This window comes from Dipodomys ordii, unplaced genomic scaffold (genome assembly GCF_000151885.1).
Source record: "Dipodomys ordii isolate 6190 unplaced genomic scaffold, Dord_2.0 Scaffold49, whole genome shotgun sequence".
Lineage (NCBI taxonomy): Eukaryota > Metazoa > Chordata > Mammalia > Rodentia > Heteromyidae > Dipodomys > Dipodomys ordii.
The window spans coordinates 2,733,309-2,752,556 of record NW_012267265.1 but is presented as its reverse complement, the minus strand read 5'-3'; the positions used below and the strand labels follow the sequence as shown (position 1 = coordinate 2,752,556).

Here is a 19,248-nt window from a genome sequence, read left to right as displayed (position 1 = left end):
CACACACACACACACACACACACACACACACACACACACACACACACTCTCATCATCCTTGTAGCTAAAAATTATGGAGTTAACTTTACTCTTTACTTTCACCCCCTCCATTGGGCATGGTCATTATTAATGTGAAATGCTTCCAGCTTCTTAGATGAAGATGTTCTGACGTGTGTATCTATCCCAGGAACTTATCATTTCTGTTAAGATGAAAATTTTCCCATACATGCACTGCGGTCACTGTCTCAAATCACAGTATTGCTTAGAATGTTCAGAACCCCTGAAGGCTACCTGTGCATTCAAGATGATGACTTCTAAGCATTCTTTGCTTAAAGTGTCCAACTCGGCCTGTCTTGGAACTCTATTAGAGGCAATTTCAAACTGTCTGGTAAAGCAAAATCATGAGTGTTTTTCACAGATGAGTTGGACTGTATGTATTGACAATGACTTAGATGGGACTCTGATGCTTCCTCAAAGAGAATTAGTATTGCTAGAATTTGGGAAACTCTGTCCAACTTTTCTGTAATAATGCTGAGCTCCTATTACTAAGCTGTGCTACCTGTTACTCTTAAGTTGTTGAATTATTCTTTTAATGAGTTTTTTCATTTTTTCTTGATTTATATGTGTTACATGTACTCAAAGTGATGTATTTTTTAATGCTTCTGTATTCTTTGGTGTGTTGACAAAAAATTTTCAAATCCCAAACTGCTGTTATAATTTAACTTTTTGTGTGTGTGTGTGTTGGTCCTGGGGCTTGAACTCCAGGCCTAGACCCTGTACTTGAGGTTTTTTTTGTTTTTGCTTTTGTTTTTGTTTTCTTGAGGCTAGTACTCTACCATTTGAACCACAGCTCTACTTCTGGTTTTTTTTTATGGTTAACTAGAGATAGTCCCACAGACTGGGCTGGCTTTGAATGTATCCTCAGATCTCAGCTTCCTGAGTAGCTAGAATTACAGGTGTGAGACATGAGCACCTGGCAACTTAACATAGTATTCTTTTTTTAAATTAAATATGTTTTACATTGTGAAAATACTGTACAGATGGATTATAGTTACATGAGCAAGGTAATGAGTACATTTCTTATCCAGCATTGTTGTCTCCTCCTTTGTTTTTCCCCTACCATCCCATCCTTCCCACCTACTCAATTACACCCTCCCCCGCCAGGTTTTAGACTTTTGGAATAGCATTTAACTGGTAACGTCTATGCAAATAGTCCGAAATCTGAAAAACTCTGAAATCTGAAACAACTTCTAAGTCCAAGTATTTCAGTCAAGGAGTAATCAACCTGAAATCACAATATATAGTACGTGGAACCCAAGTGTTTTTGTATAAAGACAGACTATATTTGTGTACTTGTTACTGTTTTGTCTAATATTTTAGTATAATTTTTTAAATAAGATTTTTTATTGTGAAAATACTATACAGAGGAGTTACAGTACTCATTATAATTTTTCTTACTACAAAACTCCTTGTGATAATCACTTATCCTCATCATGCTAATAAACCATAATTTGTAATCATTTTCCCATAATACTAAGGGTTGCCATGTGGTGGAGTTGTATATAGGTCATTACCTGCATGACCAAATGACTTCAGGAGAGAGCCCTAGAAGTTGGTTCCTGAGCAAAAGTAATGGGGTACTCTTTGACAAATGACATGTGTATCTGTAAGTATGTGTGTGGTTCTGGAGATGAAACCTAGGGTCTTGAGCATGCTAGGTAAACTACCACTGAACTACATCCTCAGCCTTTAACAAATGAACTTTTCTTTTGTCAGTCATGGGGTTTGAATTCTGGGCCTGGGTGCTGTCTATGAGCTCTTCAGCTCAAGGCTAGCCACAGCACCACTTCTGGTTTTCTGGTAGTTAATTGGAGATAAGAGTCTCACGGACTTTCCTGCCTGGGCTGGCTACAACTGAACTTTTTTTTTTTTTTAAAGGTTATATGATTTGAACTCTTTCTAGTCATATGAGAAAGTGATTTTGTGTGTTTGTGTGTGTGTGTGCGTTCTGGTCCTGGGACTTTCCTGCCTGAGCTGGCTTTGAACAGAGATTCTCAGATCTCAGCCTGCGGAGTAGCTACAATTACAGGTTTGGAGCCACTAGTGCCTAGGGAAAGTGATGATTTTTAAACTTTAATTTAAAATTAATTTTGGCCTTGTCTTTCTTGAGCTTTAAATATTTATATTAAAATTTTATAATCTCTTGAAAGAGATGTATGAGTTCATCATTTTTTCTGTTTTCAAGTATCTGATAAATATAACCATTTATACACACTTCTTTCTGTAACTTTATTGGTACAATAGGAAGATTTACCCAGCTTTATAGAATAGAAATTTAGAGTTATGTACTGTTTAACATAGATGACAAAATGTGGGGGGATTTTCTAACATAAGGAACCTTTGTTCCCACATGTAATTGATCCATCTTAATTTTCCAAGTAAATGTGCATGACTTTGCTGACTAACTGTAAATCCCTAGCAGAGATTTTGTGGTTAAAACATCAGTCTCTTGTTTATAAAATGCCACAAATTTAGCATGATGAATCTTTATGGATTTTAGGACAAACTGTGAGAGGCATGGAATGTATATCTCAAAGTGATTGATAAAAAGGTTTTAAGAAAAACTTGTAGAAGGTCAAATAGGATCTTCAAAAGCTGTCATTTCTTACTTTTTCAAATTTAGCAAATATATTTTTACAGATGCACATAAACACAAAATCTGATTAAATGATTATATGAGTTGGAGTTATTCTTCCTTTGTATGCTAAAAAACCTCAGTTTTATATGTAAAGTCCACAATCTAACCTAAAATCAAATCAGTATTTCCAGTGGAGGACCTACTAGTTTTCCACATTTTAATCAAGTGGTCAGATCACAGACTGTTGCCTGTTTTAAGTCCTGATTCTCAATTTCAAGCCAGAGGCTTTAGACCTCTCAAAGTGTTACTTCCTTACAGTAACATGGACATAATAGTATTTCCTTTTTTATTTTTTAAACATATATTCTTATTGTAAAGCTACTGTACAAAGGGGTTACAGTTACATGAGTAAGGTAATGAGTCCATTTCCTATCTAGCATTGTTACCCCCTCCTTTGTTTTTCCCCTACCATCCCTTCCCTCCCCCACATAATACTATTTCTTTAGAGAGTTGTGATACTTATATAAAGATTCATAAATTGATGGCCTATAGCTGTTCAATAAGCTAGAATAAGAATTGTGTTTAAAAAGCACATTTGTATCTAAAGAGAGGCATTTCATTCTATCTCCTATATTTAAATAGGTTTGCTTGCTCACATGGATTGTCAGGAGCCTTAATAACTGTACCAGGGATTTGTAAACAAGCCAAACACTAGCTCACCATGTGACCAACCACTCTTTGAGAGTTCTGTTTTCACATATTATCTTCATGCTGATAGCTCCATGTAGTGTTGCTCAATTTATTGGAATATAACAGTAGAGGGAAGAATTTGAGTGAGGAATAGTATAAAAATGGTATTAAACCCCAACTATATGTATGTAGTTTGAGAATTTCTTACCTGAAATGCTTAAGATCAGAAATGTTTCAGATTTGAGTTTTGTAGATGTTGGAGTACTTGCATCGCTTTAATTTTTGTGTATCGTGTCAGTTCATTTACTCTTTCTCTCTCTAGCCATTTCTTTCTGGGTTTGGTTGTTTCTTTCCTCCCCGCTTTTCCCTCCCCTGTCTCTTTTCCTCTTCTCTCTCTTCCTCCTCCTTTCTCCCCCGTTTTTCCCCTTCACCATCTCCTTTCTCTTTTCTACCCCCTTTCCCTCCCATTTAGCTCTTTGTCTTTTTTTCCCCTTTATATTGGCTTTCTTTTCTTTTTTTTTTTTGTGTACCAGTTCTGGGGCTTGAGCCCAAGGTCTGGGTGTTGTCTTTGAGCTTTTATTTCTAGCACTCTACCACTTGAGCCACAGCTCCACTTCCAACTTTTTGCAAGGTCATTGGCAATAAGAGTAGATTTTCCTGCCTGTACTAGTCTCCTGAACCCTCAGCCGCAAGCTGCATTGGCTTTCTTTTGTTTTGTTTTGTTTTCCTCCCAAGATGATGTAAACACTAGTCTCCTGTTCTCAGTATCCCTAGCTATCAATCTACCTTTCATTTCACTAGAAAAATCATTTTTTGATGGTTTCAGTAAATTTCCCAATGGGATTTTATTAGCTACTTGTCTTGAGTCATTAACTCATCTCTTAATCATTCACTGTGGTTGAGAAATGTCATGTTCTGACTTCCTGGACAATGACATTTTACCCCTGACTTACAGGACTAGGAGTAAAGAATGGAAAATAAAGGTTAAAGGGGGCAACAAAAAGGAATGAGTGCTGGAGAATCACACAGGTGTACTAACGTGGCAACTGTAACAACTTTCCAGTCACTAGATGAGAAGTTCTAGCTGTGGGAAATAGAGTCCTTGAGATCTGTTTCTATGTTTAGTTTCTGGCAGAAGAGGATTAAAGTTGCTAATTAAGTGACCTTAAAATAGACAGATTATCCAGGATTAGTTGGGAGGCATCCTTATAAGTAGAAATGGGAGGTGAGAAGAGGGAACTTGAAGGATGGAAACATTGGAAGGAGTTGGTCTGGGGTCACTGGTTTTGAAGATGGAGAAAGGAGACCATAAACCAGACAGCTCCTGAAGGAGAGAAAGGCAAGGAAGCAGATTCTATCCTAGGCCTTCCAGAAGGAATGCAGTCCTGCCTGATGACACTTTGATGTTTGCTCAGAGCAACCTATTTCAGATATTTCAATCTGTAGGGTTGTTTTTGTCTCTACCTGTCCGGTAATTTGTTACCACAACTGTGGTAAACTAATACATTGGCCTAGTAGAATGTCCTAGTTTTTCCTACTTCTGCTAAACCATGAACTAGGCTATTTTAGATTTGGAAAATAATAATTATCAGAAGAAAGATTTAGTGGAAACTTTAAAAAATGTTCTTCCTATTTCTTATCTGTCTTTTTTTTTCTCCAGCGTTTGCCCCTGGGGACACATTCAAATTTACATGGGTTTAAAATTCTAGGCTCAATGTTAATGTTTAAAAGTACCATCCCTCAAGATACTTGTAAGGAGTATAAAAAAGGTTGATCTGTGGAATGTGTAATATAAATTTGAGTTTCTAAAATTTTCTATTGATAGCAGATCTGACCACTAGAAGGGCTTCTTTGAAAAAATGAAGATTGGAATGTTAAACTTTTAGCATTTGGGCCCCACTTAAAACAAATCCTCTTCTTACTGTTATTGAATCCTCTATTTGTTATCCTGATTTTGATTATGTGTAGCAAACAAAATATTGGGATATTTTTCTTCAACCATGCATTTTTTTTCTTCTTGAAAGATCTTCTCTTACCTGATTTTATGTTCTGGAACTGTAAAGAATGTACTGTTCTACCCTAAATGACTTTCTTGAACATAAACATTGTGCAGTTGCAACAAATATTTATTATGAAGTCAGATTTTTTAAAAATGAGAAGAATTTCTAAGTCCCCAAGTATTTGTTCTTTCACAATAATGAATAACCCTTGTAACCCCCCCCCCCCACCTTTCTTTTCTTCAAATAGCTTTGTGAAGAATCTTGGACAACAAAACTAGATCTGCAACTGAAAGAAAAGACAAACCAAGACTCTTTCTTGTGTTGTGATAAAAAGCCTTGGGGTGGGGGTGGAATGAAGTGAGAGAAAAGGATTTGGCTGTGTGCAGAATTTCAGCATGTGCCACAATTAATTTTTAATTGCTTTTGAGAGAGGTTGTGTTTCCTTCCCCAGGAGTGTTTATAGCCTTGCTGAGCCCTTCGGCATTTGGTGTGCTCACTAATGTCCACTCTTCACATGGCCTGCATCTTTCCTGGAGCAGCTGGCTCCTGTCATTTCTGATGAAAGTCATTCCCTCATCCTGGGCTTAGGATTTGTGAATGTTGTTGTTGGAGCTGCTTCTTGAGTTGATTTTGAAAATGCTGGTTTGATCTCATTCTTGAGGGTAGATCATTACTTACTGAGAATTTATACCTGATGAGGGAAATTGCCTACATGTAGTAGTCAGTAGTTCTTGGGAGAGAATGCCAGACTTCTAGGTGAGTCATGGTTCAGGGATTGCTATGACCAGCATGGATTTTCGGTCCTCTTCCTGCACCAGGCTGGAGTGGAACTGTTGCGGAAAGAAGTCTTAGGGGTGCTGGGGATGGAAGGGATTTGAAATAGACTTCCTCCATCTATGGCTCTTGTTAGAGATGACAATAATGACATCAATTCATTTTTTTTTAATGTATTGACCTGTATGAGGTGGAACAAGTTCTTATCTGTCTCACTTTATTGGATCTCTGTAACTATCTTCCAGATGATTCTTTTGAACTTTTATTTTCATAATAAGATAATACAAAGCTCATCAAGCTAGAACCACAATCCAGTGCTTTCTGACTCTAAATATTTAGTGCTCAGCCACCACACCCAACTCCTTGCCTGGAACTATAAGCCACATGGTATCAATTTAAGCATTCTTGTGCCTGGGGTAGCTTTGGTGTTAATTTGGTCATCTAAAAGTTCCCTGTGACATGGAAGATTTAAACTGAAGTCTTTGCAGTATTGTTTGTAATGCTAAAGAAATTGTTTCCTCTTACGGGCCTATAGGACAAACTTTATCATTTTTGGGAGAGGAAATGGAGTACCCTTTAGAAGACATTTGTGTATCATTCTGTAGCACACTTAGGAGGAGACCAGATTCATTGTCCTTAGTTGTAGCATATGGCTGAACCTGTGAAGGAGTTCAGATGATCCCAGAGCCTGGGCTGCTGTGTCATACTGTACACATGGAGCAGACTCCTCACACAGTGTTGCCTCCTGAGAAGCCTCTACTCCCCCCAAAAGACCACCCTCTCTCCTTTATTTCCTTTCCTCTTTTACTTTCCTTCCCTCTCTTCCTTTCCTCCCTTCTTTCCTTTTCTTCCTGTTTTTTTTCTCTGTCTCCTTAAGAGATATCATGGGGGATATTTAAACACAGTATACCTCTGCCCCAAATAACTTAAAACCTCTGAAAGAACAAGATATAAACATGTGGCTTTTCTTCTGGAGAGAGTTTAAGCCTTTTTTTTCCCCCTAGTGTATGACTTGTGTCAAATGACTTGACAGAGCTATGGAAGCCCAGACCAGAAGGTCTGAATATTTTGCATGCAAGTTGCTGGAAGGTTTCTTGGGAAAGATGGGTCTTGAGATCAGACTTAGGGACACTGCTAGATTTGCTCAGTTGCCCTTTTACCCTGGTGATGCCACAGAGGAGACTACAAAGGCAGGTGAGATACAGTCAGGTCTAGTGAATGCATTAGGATATATTAGTATGCTTTGTGGAGGTGATGTCAAAAGGAACAGAGCTAGTGGCTCATACCTGTAATACTGGCTACCCAGTAGGCTGATAGCTGAGGATCGTAGTTTGAAGCCAGCCCAGGAAGGAAAGTCTTTGAGCCTCTTATCTCCAATTAATCACCAGAAAACCAGAAGTGGTGCTATGGCTCAAAGTGGTAGAGCACTAGTCTTGAGTGAAAAAGCTCAAGAACAGCATCCAAAACAGCACACAAAATGAGAACAGAGTACAGAAGGTCTTACATGCGCAGCTTCAGAACTGATTTGGGTGAAGTCAGTTGTCTCTGAATTTTTTTAAAGGTCAGGAATTTGTTTAACAGATGATTTTTAAAGTGTTTTTCAGGTCTAGTGAGAAAAAAAATGAGTCTGTGTATCAATTTCAATATAGTTGAAATAATATTTAGAATGAACAACACAGTAATCTTAATTATTGCTAACTTTTTGTATATGTGGGGAGGTGGATATTGAACCTGGGGCCTTGGCATGCTAGGTGAGCATTCTACCACCATTGAGTTATACACTATATCCTTGAGAACATTGAGTATTTATTATTTCCTAGATACTTTCCTAAGCACATTGAATGGTTAGATAATTTACTTTGTATTACAACATATGAGGTAATATTTTTATCCCCGTGTTTATAGATAAGAACTGATATAGAAAGTGTTAAAGTGTCACAAATCATTATGATGGTAGGCCTACATACCTAAAATCTGTACCTTAAGGTAGTTTTCTGGCCATAATTTAGATAGTATTTTGTTATTTATACAAGAGTTAGTATGAAAACTTCTGTTGGGGCTTTGGACTTGACACTTGTAACTTTTTCATGTGATGTGATAAGCTATGTGTGGGTATTGGAGGACAAAGGAAATCTAAGTAAGTATTGAACAATACCATAATGACCTGATGTAACATTGTTAATTGATTTGGAAGCATCCACACCAACTGACAGAAATCCTGAAGTCAGAAAGCATGCTGAAGTTTAGGTGAAAATTCACATTTCTTCGGGTATATTACATATGAGGAGAGAGAGAGGCATATTTTTTGCTGCTGAGAACTTACCTGTTCAGGTTAAACTTTGAAGGTGCTACTTTTTTTTAAACTTATTTTTATTGAGAGATTATTAAGAATAGAATACCCTGCTCAAACCAGACATGTGTGAAGAGACCCTAAGCCTAAAAAAATAGTAGAAGTCTGAAAAACAGTAGGGAAGCCGACCATAGTTGTTGTTTAAACAGAAAGTCAAAGATTTTTTTTTAAATGTACATTGAGATTTCTTGTCTGAAATGTTTGGGACCAGATATGTTTTGTATTTCGCATATTTTATCTTGGATTTTAGAATATTTGCATGTGAATAATGAGGTATTTTGGTAATGAGAACCCTGACTAAATGTATATAGTTAATACCCATAGCACAAACACAATTTCATACAGAATTGTTAGTGCACCTGCAATTTTAATAGGCTATAGTGGAATTTTCTACTTGGTGGTGTCATGTCAGTGATCAAAAAGTTTTAGCTTTTAGAGCAATTTTAGCTTTTGGAGTTTTGCATCATTGTGGCTTAATCTTTATGTGGAAATAGAATGTTGACTTCTCTAATCTTTCATTTTTTTCCTCAAAGAGAATTTTAATGTGAAACATCTAACAGCAGAGCTTTGGCCTTCACCATTAGTTTGAACACGAATCTTCTAGTCTCAAACAGAATTATACATGAGAGGAAAAGAATTTTTTCTTTTTTGAGGCAGTGTCTTGCTATGTAGCCCAGACTGGCCTCAAGCTCATGATCCTTCTGCCTCAGCCTCCCAAGTGCTGGAATAAAACATGGGCTCATCATGCCCAGCAGGAAAAATTAGTTTAGTAGTAACAAAAGACTGGTATCTCATATACTTATGCATCAGTTATTTTTGTGAGTTAGGTCAGTTCTTGAACACATCCTGACCAGAATATGGTTAATAATACCATCTGCCAAAGACCTTGCTTTATATTACCTTACCTTAAAACCAGTCCCCTGATCTCTAATCTTACACAGTTTAACTGTTCGATGGAACCTGTATTAAAACATCCCTGTTAGGATTGTGGAAGCCATGTAGGAAATAATCTTGAATCAGATCATTAAAATCTCTTAAGGATTTGATTTTGGATGTTGACATAAATGTGGTCTTGTTGAGCCAGATACATATTTATCATACATGAGCACTAGTTAGTATGAATGTATTATTTTTAGGAAATATAATTATCAAGGCATGGTCCTAGGTCTCTTTACTTTGTATAGTGATTCTTCAAGTTAAATTTCTTTTGATGTAGCTTGAATGTAAATTATTATTATGTGTCAGTTAAGATTTTCTTACATACCTTTCACATATAAACACATCCCTACATACAGAAGAATGTGGTTGTTTTATACATTTACAAGAATGTTAAATAGGAATTTAACATGTAAGTAGAAGGGGGCTGTTGAAGGGAAGAAAGAGAAGTATTACTGGGGAAGAGGAAGGGAGGGGTGTAGATATGATCAAAGGACAGTATACATATGTGAAATGTAATGAAACTTATTAAGTTTAGACAAATAATGCACACTATTATTATAAGTATATTAAGGAAAGAATAGCGATGTTGAAATATGAGAGAATTTTCCAACCCAAAAATATTTTTAAAAAAATTTGTAGACTGACAAGTGGAAGATGTGACCTTCTTCTAGAGGAAGTGCAGGTTCTGAGAAGATCTCAAAGATATCAGATAAAAACATCTACGTCTTGTCTGCCAAGGTTCCAAATATATTGATAAGTAAAATAAAGACATAGTGAAAAATGAGATATCTTACAGAAGAGACTGAGGTGGAGCCCAAGGCTTTTACTTTGAGAGATAAATGACCCCTGTGACTGGGTGCCAGCCAGGTCTCAGGGAGCCTCGGCTGCTGGAAGAGAACACACACTCCCTGTCAGTCTTGTGTCCAGGAAGAAGGATGACCAGGAACGTGCTCCACTTTGTGAACCTCTTCCCAGACTTTGCAGCCACACTGATCTCTTTCACCAGTGAAGAGGGAGGCAAGGTCCATGGAGGAAATCTTTTCCTCCCAGGGAACAGCAATAGGCTAACAGTGCTTCAGGTCTGACTTGAGAGGCCTAAATTGTAGAAAGAGGCCAGGATTAAATGTTTTCAAGGTCTTGTTCATTGTTTTCTGGTATACTTTGTCTCTGACTATCCAAAGGGATTGCAGAGTGGGGACTAACTTCCTGCTCAGAGGATGAGGGGCTCCCTGTTTGCCCTCTAGGTGGTCTGTTCTAATGATTACATCCATTTCTTGTTCCTTGTATCTTAAGTTGCAGGACCTGAGTACCATACAATGTTTGGCTTATAGGTCAGCAGGAGCTATGAGAAATATGCACAGGTTTTGCAAACAGAATTCTGGTTGTAGGTACATGTCAGCTTGTAGTTTGCCATCATCAGTGACATGGTGGTGAGATTGCTGTTGATGCTAACTTTAAATACTCCAGGCTCAAATTGCTTACTCATTCATTCCTTTCATTCATTCATATGTATTCACAAATATTTACTGAGTGATTTCAAATTGTTTTGGGCAGTGAAGAACTACAGTAAAGAGATAAATTTACTGCTGTCAAAACTGATGTGTAATAATGTGGAAGAAACAATTTGTAGGCTGTGACATGGTGATGAAGATCTGTGGAGAAAGGAAAAGCATCACAGGGAGTACAGTGATAAGATGGCTAACGGTGGTCAGAAAAGATTTCAATGAGAGTGATACGTTTAGGTAAAAACCTGAAGGGGTTGAGGGGGGAGCTTTGTTGCTGTCTGAGAGGGAAGAAATGGGAACCTTAGGGGAAATGTTCAGTACAAAAGCCTTATGATGTGGGATTCCCAGTTTCAGGATGTAGGACATTGTGAACTATTTTTCTCTTACGGATTGGGAGTGAGGAAAAAACTGACATGATCTGCTACTTTAATCACTGGTTCTCTTTTGAGGATAACCACAGGAGCAAAGAGAATATTCCTGACACATCTCCAAAACTGAGGTGATGTTGGTTTGGCCTAGGATAGTAGTAAATGAGGTGGTGAGGAATGATCAGAGCCTGGATATATTTTGAATGTGGCACCTGTCAAGGTTGTTTAAAGACTAGGTTTGTGGTATGTGAAGAGTTAAGGATGATTTGGAACCCATTGGGGCTGAATGACTGGAGGCTATGTGGCCACTGATGTGAGAAGGGACAAATCTGGGAGATGGGGAATCTTTTTAATTTACATTTTTATTATCTTTAGTTGTACAAAGGAGTTACTATTCAACAAATCAGTTTGAGAACAACGAATCTTGATTGATATCATATCTTTCATCATTCTTTCCCATCCCTCCCAACCTAATCCCTCCCCTCACTTTCCTTGATTTCATAGGGAATGGATTGAACATTGTATGTAGCTGCACTTTCTTCCTCCTCCTCCTTCTCTTCATTCTTCTACTTCCCATCTCCCTGACCTCTCTCCCACCTTTCACGTGCCAGTTTCCTGGTATTCATTTTGTTGGACTGTTGAGTTTTCCTAAAGAATTACATTATTTGAATTATGCACTGCAAATGCCTTACTTTAGTTAATACATTTGTGTATCGTTGCAGACAATCTATCCATGCATGTTTAGTTGTACATGTATAAATTGAGTTTAGCTTCCACATATGAGAGAAAGCATGTGTCCTTTGTCTTCCTGGGCCTGACTTAACTTCACTGAACATATTTTTCCCCTCAGGTCCATCCATTTCTTTACAAATAATGTATTTGGAATCTTGACACTACTTTTCAGAATGTTGAGGCATGACACGCTCAAAGGACTTTGTAGGCACCTGAGTTTATGAGAGAATCCCTCACAAATGAAGTCTGGACTGGAAGTGTATAATCGAGAAAACATTCAGTAATATGATAGGATGAGCTCTCCAGGCTAGGGAGGGTATATGCAAGGAATCCATGTACATCCATGAGAATAAAGAGCTATAAGGAAGAGAGATTGAGAAAGGGGAGGCCAGAGAAGAAAGGGGAGAACTAGAAGAGAATGTATTCTAGAAGCTAAATAAAAGCAGTTCTTCAAAACAGGGGGTGGAGAAAGAACCTGGGTCAGATGCAATTGACAGGAAACAATAGTCAGCATCTTGACCATTGGCTTAAGCAACAGTGGCTACCAGTGTCTTTACAGTAGCCTGATGGAATGGGTTTAAGAAGGAACAAGAGTGAACTAGGTGCCAGTGGCTTATGTCATTGTAATCCTAACTGCTCAGGATGCTGAAATCTGAAGATAGAGAGGTTCAAAACCAGCCCAAGCAGGAAAGTCTATGAGATTCTTCAATTAACTACAAAAAGGAAAGCCAGAAATGGAGCTGTGGTTCAGGTGGTAGAACACTAGCTTTGAGCACAAAAGTTCAAAGACATTGCCTAATCTCTGAATTCAAGCCCCAATACCAGCACCAATAGAAAAAAGAAGGAAAAAGATTCAAATGATACGAAATACAGACATCCGATATAGTCAGTCTTCTCAAGTATTTACTTAGAAGAGGAATGAAGAATTAGAGTAATTGAGTAATTACTAGATTAGTATCTTAGTCCATTTTTTTGTTTTTATCACAGACTCTTGAAGATTGGGCACTGTATAAAGAGCAGAGATTTGTTGTCCTTACAGTTCTATAGTCTAGGAGGTCCACAGTTGAGAGGCAGAATCTGATGAGACCCTCTCTTGCTGCATCATCCCTTGGCAAAGGGGCAGAGGGTAGAAGGACAGAGGGACAGAGGGGCAGAGAGTGTAGGTGGAAGGGAAGGGAAGCCGGTGGAACTCACTATTTTATAAGTGATTTACTCCCATGATACTGGCTTTACTCCTGTTGAGAAGACACTTCTTAAGACCCCGTTAACTGGGCCACATCTCAGCACTGTTGCAATTGGGGATTGAGTCTTTAATACATGAACTTAGGCATCCAGGTTTTTGTTGTTGTTGTTAGGGATGGAATGTATGATGGGCACTTTTTGGTGAGAGTAATCTAGTAATGTAGACAAACAAAGAAGTGGTTCAGAGGACTCTAGCTGAAACTGTTCTTGGAAAGGATGAGGTGCTTGCAAACCATGCACAAGTGGCAGGTTGCTCCTAAGTCAGTTGACACAAAAGCACAAGAGGATGATGTCTGGGGGTTGTGGGAAAATCCCTGCATATTGGAGTGAGGCTTGGGTACTGGATGACCAACAGTGGGGTTTTACAAGTGGCTTTACAACACTCTGTGCTTGTGGAACAAAGGGCTCACCAAAAACACGTTGTACCTGTAGCTTTGCCCCCACCTCAACCACCACAGCTGACAGTTACATAGTTTCTAACTTTAAAATTGAACATGTCATTATTTTAATGAGTATCTAGCTTACATTTAAATTGATAGTAGTGAATGAATACTGAATCCTTCTATATAATCTCATGTAAACCTCATACCAACTCAGTTCCAAGGAAACGAAAACTAATGAAGAACCTGGATCAAGGTGACATGCGACTGAGATTGTTGCTTTCTTCTACAAGCCTTAATCATATGCTGTATTGCTTTGTGGATGTAGTTGGGTCTATAAAATGTATAAACTTGGGATGCAGTAAAATTAACATTGGACATAATTTAGTTTCCTTAGGTGATTATAATCTGAGATAAAAATGCTTTTTTTTAAATAGCTTTTGATAGTTACCCACCCTGCCCATGTTTCCTACTAAAACTCAAAAGAGTTAGTCTTTTACTGAAATTATTGAAGTGATGCTAAAAAGAAGCACTAGTTGGGTGGCTGTAGATAGGTGATAGCTTTGAATTGTAGGTCAGATTTTAGGTTAGAAATCAGAAATGAGTTGTTCTATCTCCTGTGAAGTGGCTAGGTACACAAGATACAGAGTCAAAATGACCAGAACTGAAACTTTGTGTGAGAGACCTTCTAGGGTCATGTTCTCATTTAAAAAATAATTTTGGCAATACTACCAAACTGTTCTGGTTCTTGTGAGTAGTAGATATGATATTATTCTTAAGTACAAATCTGTCTAGGAGTCTAGGATATAGAGCTTCTGTATGGTAAACACAAGGCTCTGGGTATTTCCTAGAGGGGGGGGGTTAAAGGAGCCTCAGTATATTCTTCCTGAGAGTATTATTCTCCAGGCATCAGCATATTGTCTCAATTGTTCTTGTGTGAATTCTCTTCAGAGGACATAGGAAACCTATACATTCAAAATGAGCACTGATCCCCCCTTGGACTCTTGAAACCATAAAAGGATAGTTGGAGAAAGTTATGAGAGATTATTTTGGTGCAGTCAGAAGCTTAGGGTAGTGTGCCTTAAGTAGTGTGGTGTGGGAGTCAATGGGTAACAGCATAGGCAAAGCAAGGGTTCTGTGGTTACCTATAAATTAAATTAATTCATATTAAAGAAATCCAGGCGACATACCATGTATAAAATCTTGTATTGGATAATACTGAGAGCACCAGGTTGAATGGGGAGAGCCTTGTCCTCAAGGTAATTTGGAGAAGACTTTGTCCATGCACAAGGAAGGTTTCCATTCATCCCGTACTGTGTAAACTTTCCTCTTTGATATTTGTGTTCATTCTCTAAATTTCTACATTAAATTTTTGGTCTTGGATTTTCCTTCCCAGACTTTATTTGTCCATCCTTGTCCTCTTTGTTTCCTTCTCCAAAACCCTGTCTCTTCTCTTTCCCAAGGGCATTTGCAGTTTAGTAAACACAGTGCTCACATTTGGCCTGAGGCAGGGGGGGGAGTGGGGGGGGAGGGGGGAGGGAAATGTCCCAACAGTGAGATTGTTTAACTTGACTACTATGTTGTAAAGTTCCAAATGCACATTCACATTTAAATGATATACTGTGCAAAATGACACTACCATTTCTACTGGTATCTGAATGTTATAGATTGTTACCTTTTTCATATTCTCATAACTTTATATATTCTTTATATATATATAACTTTTCATATTCTCATAGCCAGAGCATGGCATAATATAGCAGAATGAATGTGTGGACTTTGGAGAATAGTTTAGATTTTCATTTGTGCTTTACAGTTGTTTGAGTTTGGATGCAGACCTTCCCTGAGTCTGTTTCCTCACTTGTGATGTACGATTGTTAGGGTTGCAATGACTGAAAATGTACATATAAATTATGATGCTATAAATTACAGGTTAGGCATTATTGCTTATAGCTAAAGCAATGTAAAGCCCCTACTGTGATCTATATAAATTCTGGGATTTCTGCAGGGAAAAAAGTGAAGACAATAAAATTTATGTAATAAAACTTTGCTAAAAGTTTGTAGCAGGTATCACTTGTGTCAATACTAAGTTATTTGGGAATATATTTTGAGTTTAAACAAGCCAGGTATAGTTTATGGAAAAAGTATATTCACATTTTCAAACACATAAGTGAATGTTCACAATGCATTCTGTGACATGATTCAGTAATGTATTTGTTAGCAAACTGAGGTATGGTCTTGTGAGGTAGGCATTTTATGCTTAAGTTCTGTATCTTCTGTTATCTTGTTGCACAGGGTTCTATAAATTCTGTTGTTGTTTTAATCCCGCAGATTTGCCAATAAAAGGACAGAAAGAATATGAGCTGGTGACTCCATTCAGCACAAATGTAGAAGGACATTATGTTTCCCATATTCTTTCTGCAAATCATAAAAAGAGGTCAACGAGGGATGTGTCTTCCAACTCTGAGCAGTTGTTCTTTAACATCACAGCATTTGGAAAAGATTTTCATCTGCGACTAAAGCCTAACACTCAATTAATTGCTCCTGGGGCTGTAGTAGAATGGCACGAGACATCTCCAGTGCCTGGGAATATAACTGGCCACTTACATGATGATCAGCCTGGAAATGCTGCAGAAACAATCTGGAGAACAGAGCCCTTGCAGACCAACTGTGCTTATGTTGGTGACATTGTGGACATTCCAGGAACTTCTGTTGCCATTAGCAACTGTGATGGTCTGGTAAGACTCATTTCTCATTGTGTGTGTGTGTGTGTGTGTGTGTGTGTGTTCAGGTATGTGTTCAGGTGTGTGTTCAAGTATAGGGTATCTTTAGCATGATTTGGAAGGTAGAGGTGTAAAGGAAACTTCATTGTTATATTTTCAGTTGGGAAAAAAGTACTGAAAACCTTTTTTTTGCTGTCAAAAATGTGTGCTTTGGCTTAACTTGAGACATGAAAACAAGATTATTCCAAGAAACAAGAGACAACTATTTTAGCATTTTTATGTTTTCCCTTGTGTTCTATTGGGGGAATTTTTATTTCCTTATTTCTTTTAAAGTTTGCTAAAAACTTTCTAAAGAAACATAGATCCCTCCAAAAGGTCTCTACTTTATTTCTTATGTGGAAAATTTTGGATATCTCCTTAAAGAAAGTATTTTGAAAGCATTCTTTAGCTTTCTTGGAATGCCAGAGTGGGAAATAAGCAGATCCTTGGCCAGAATTTGACCAAGTAGCATTATTTTATGAACATGAGATGTACTTTTTTCCCTGTGTGGTGGCTTTGTTATTTTTTCCTTAAAATACCAATATATTGCTTTTCAGTTTTTTACTTGAGGCTTATAGTAGCCAACCCTTCTTTATGTACTCTGCAGATGTGAAATATTTTTGTTTTGTGTGTTTAGATGTTGCTTGAACATTGTCAGTGTTTCTGCCTCTTCCATTCATAGCTGACTTCAAGTCTGTTCAAAAAGAGTAACCAGTTACTCTTTTGTGGTCGTCAGGTTGCTGTTTCTTGGGTGTTCAGAGCTATTATTTTTGTTTTGTCACTGCTTCTGTAAGTTCTCAAAATATCATTTATATTTCTTATTGTAATTATTGTATTTTATCTGGTACTTTGCTTATAACTTTAATATTCTTCCTTTGTTCCTGTAAACATACTGTTAGAAAGATAAGCCCAGCCCAATGGAGTTTGCTGTATGTGTAACCAAAGGCTGGTTAGTTCATTATACTTTTAACTTTTTGCTGTCAAGTCTCCTTATTCTACAGAAAAAGTTGAATAGATATATGTTAACTAAAGTCATTAAAGAAACAAAGGAAATGCTGTCTAGAAGAGCAGACTAAAGAAATGTAGATTGAAATATTATGGAGAGAGCTTTGATTGAATTTTAAGATATAAAATTAATGGAATGATAAAATGGCACTATTCTATAACACTTAAGTAAAATATCTTGAGTACAGTCTTAAACATTACTTTTAATTTTTGTGGTATCAAAAATTATATACTGTTTTAGTTAAGTTGAAATGGGATATTGATTTGAAAAATTATAGTTCAGGTAAGAGAAAAGGGCAAAAATGATTTTGATGGTGTATCACAGTTATTTTCCTATGTAACTTTTTCCATATAGTAATCAGTGTTTTTCTTTCTGCATATATCAGATTATCTAACTATAGTACAGAAATCTATGGCAATAACTAATCATAAGGAAAACAAAGTATGAGTAAAATGTGAATGAGCATTATTTTCTCATTTTTAAAACATCATAACTAATTGTGTGTATCAGCATAATGTAATGCTGTTCGTATATAAAATTCGTATACTTCAAGTACTCACAGTTCAATTAATTAAAGATATTTTTTAGGAAGCCAGTTTTGGGCTTACTATTCCAGGCAACTTGAAAAAATTTGAAAAAAAATCATGATCACATCCTTTTGGAGTTCAAAGATTTTTTTTTTTTGCCAAAGAAATGTCTAAAGTATCTGAAAAAGCATTTCTTTCATATATAAAGTATTTATGTAAGTAAATATTTGCATACTTCATATATGCATATGAGTTGTTTACCTTAAGTTGTAAAGGGAAGTATATTCTGGAGAGATTTTGTGAATGAGATGGCTTCTAAGCAGAAAATACATGTTGAATCTTGGCCTAGACCTTGAACATGACCCCAGAAAAGAGCCTCATCTCTGTATCTCTCTTCATCTGGCAGTTCTGACTGTGCTCAAATGAATACTTTTTTTTTTTTTTTGGGTCCGGTCATGGGGCCTGAACTCTGGGCCTGGGCACTGTCCCTCAGCTCTTCAGCTCAAGGCTAGCGCTCTACCACTTGAGTCACAGCACCACTTCTGGGTTTTTTCTTTTTTGCTTATATGGTGCTGAGGAATCGAACCCAGGGTCTCAGGCATGCAAGGTAAGCGCTCTACCACTGAGCCAACTTCCCAGCCCAAATGAATACATTTTTAAAGAGTGTATACTTCCCAGCAGTTGTGTGCCAGGAACAAGAAAGCAAGAAAGGAAAAAAGATTGGACTTCATGCAGCAGTGGTTGTTTCATTCAGCTGAAGGTCAATTCTTCAAACTGTATAACTGCATTGGTCAGGATAAGCCCTCAGAGATAATGTAGGAAGTTCAACTGATGAGGATTTGAACAAATTCAGCTGATAAGTGGATGCCTGTACTCTTTGTGTCTTTCATCTCACTGTATATGAATTTATATTTGAACTTCTTGACCTTAGGGAGGGAAGCTAACAGATGCTTTAGGACCAACTTTCTGGGATATAAGGCCACTGCTGTAGAGGATTATGGGATTCTAATCAAATCTAAGTTGTCCTTTGTAGAAAGTCTGGCTCTTTTCTCTAGAAATACCAATGGGAAATTGCAGGTAAGCGTACAATTAAGCCTCCTGATATGGAAGAGAATACTGTTTAGCTCTGTGAGGGTAGAAGATTTAATCCCATGATTAGGTTAATTTTAGAAGATTGCAAGGAAGAGCTTACTGATAAGATTTTATTCAGGTAAGGATTTTACTCAGCTAATCTTTGAAGCTTTTGCACATAGGATCCATCATTCTCTTAACTGTGATTGAAAGACTCATAGCTAAGCATTTCCATGAATGAAAATCCTTAACCTTTTTCTCTTT

General features: G+C 37.4%; 1 protein-coding gene across 2 annotated transcripts in view; it reads left to right on the top strand.

The window, feature by feature from the left end:
- Adamts3 (ADAM metallopeptidase with thrombospondin type 1 motif, 3) overlaps positions 1 to 19,248 on the top strand; it is a 202,618-nt gene that overhangs the window by 6,738 nt on the left and 176,632 nt on the right. For both annotated transcript variants that reach the window (XM_013020132.1, XM_013020131.1), the window contains exon 3: positions 15,950 to 16,356. In XM_013020132.1, the coding sequence (XP_012875586.1) occupies positions 15,950 to 16,356 (407 nt within the window). The remainder of the gene's footprint in view (positions 1 to 15,949; positions 16,357 to 19,248) is intronic.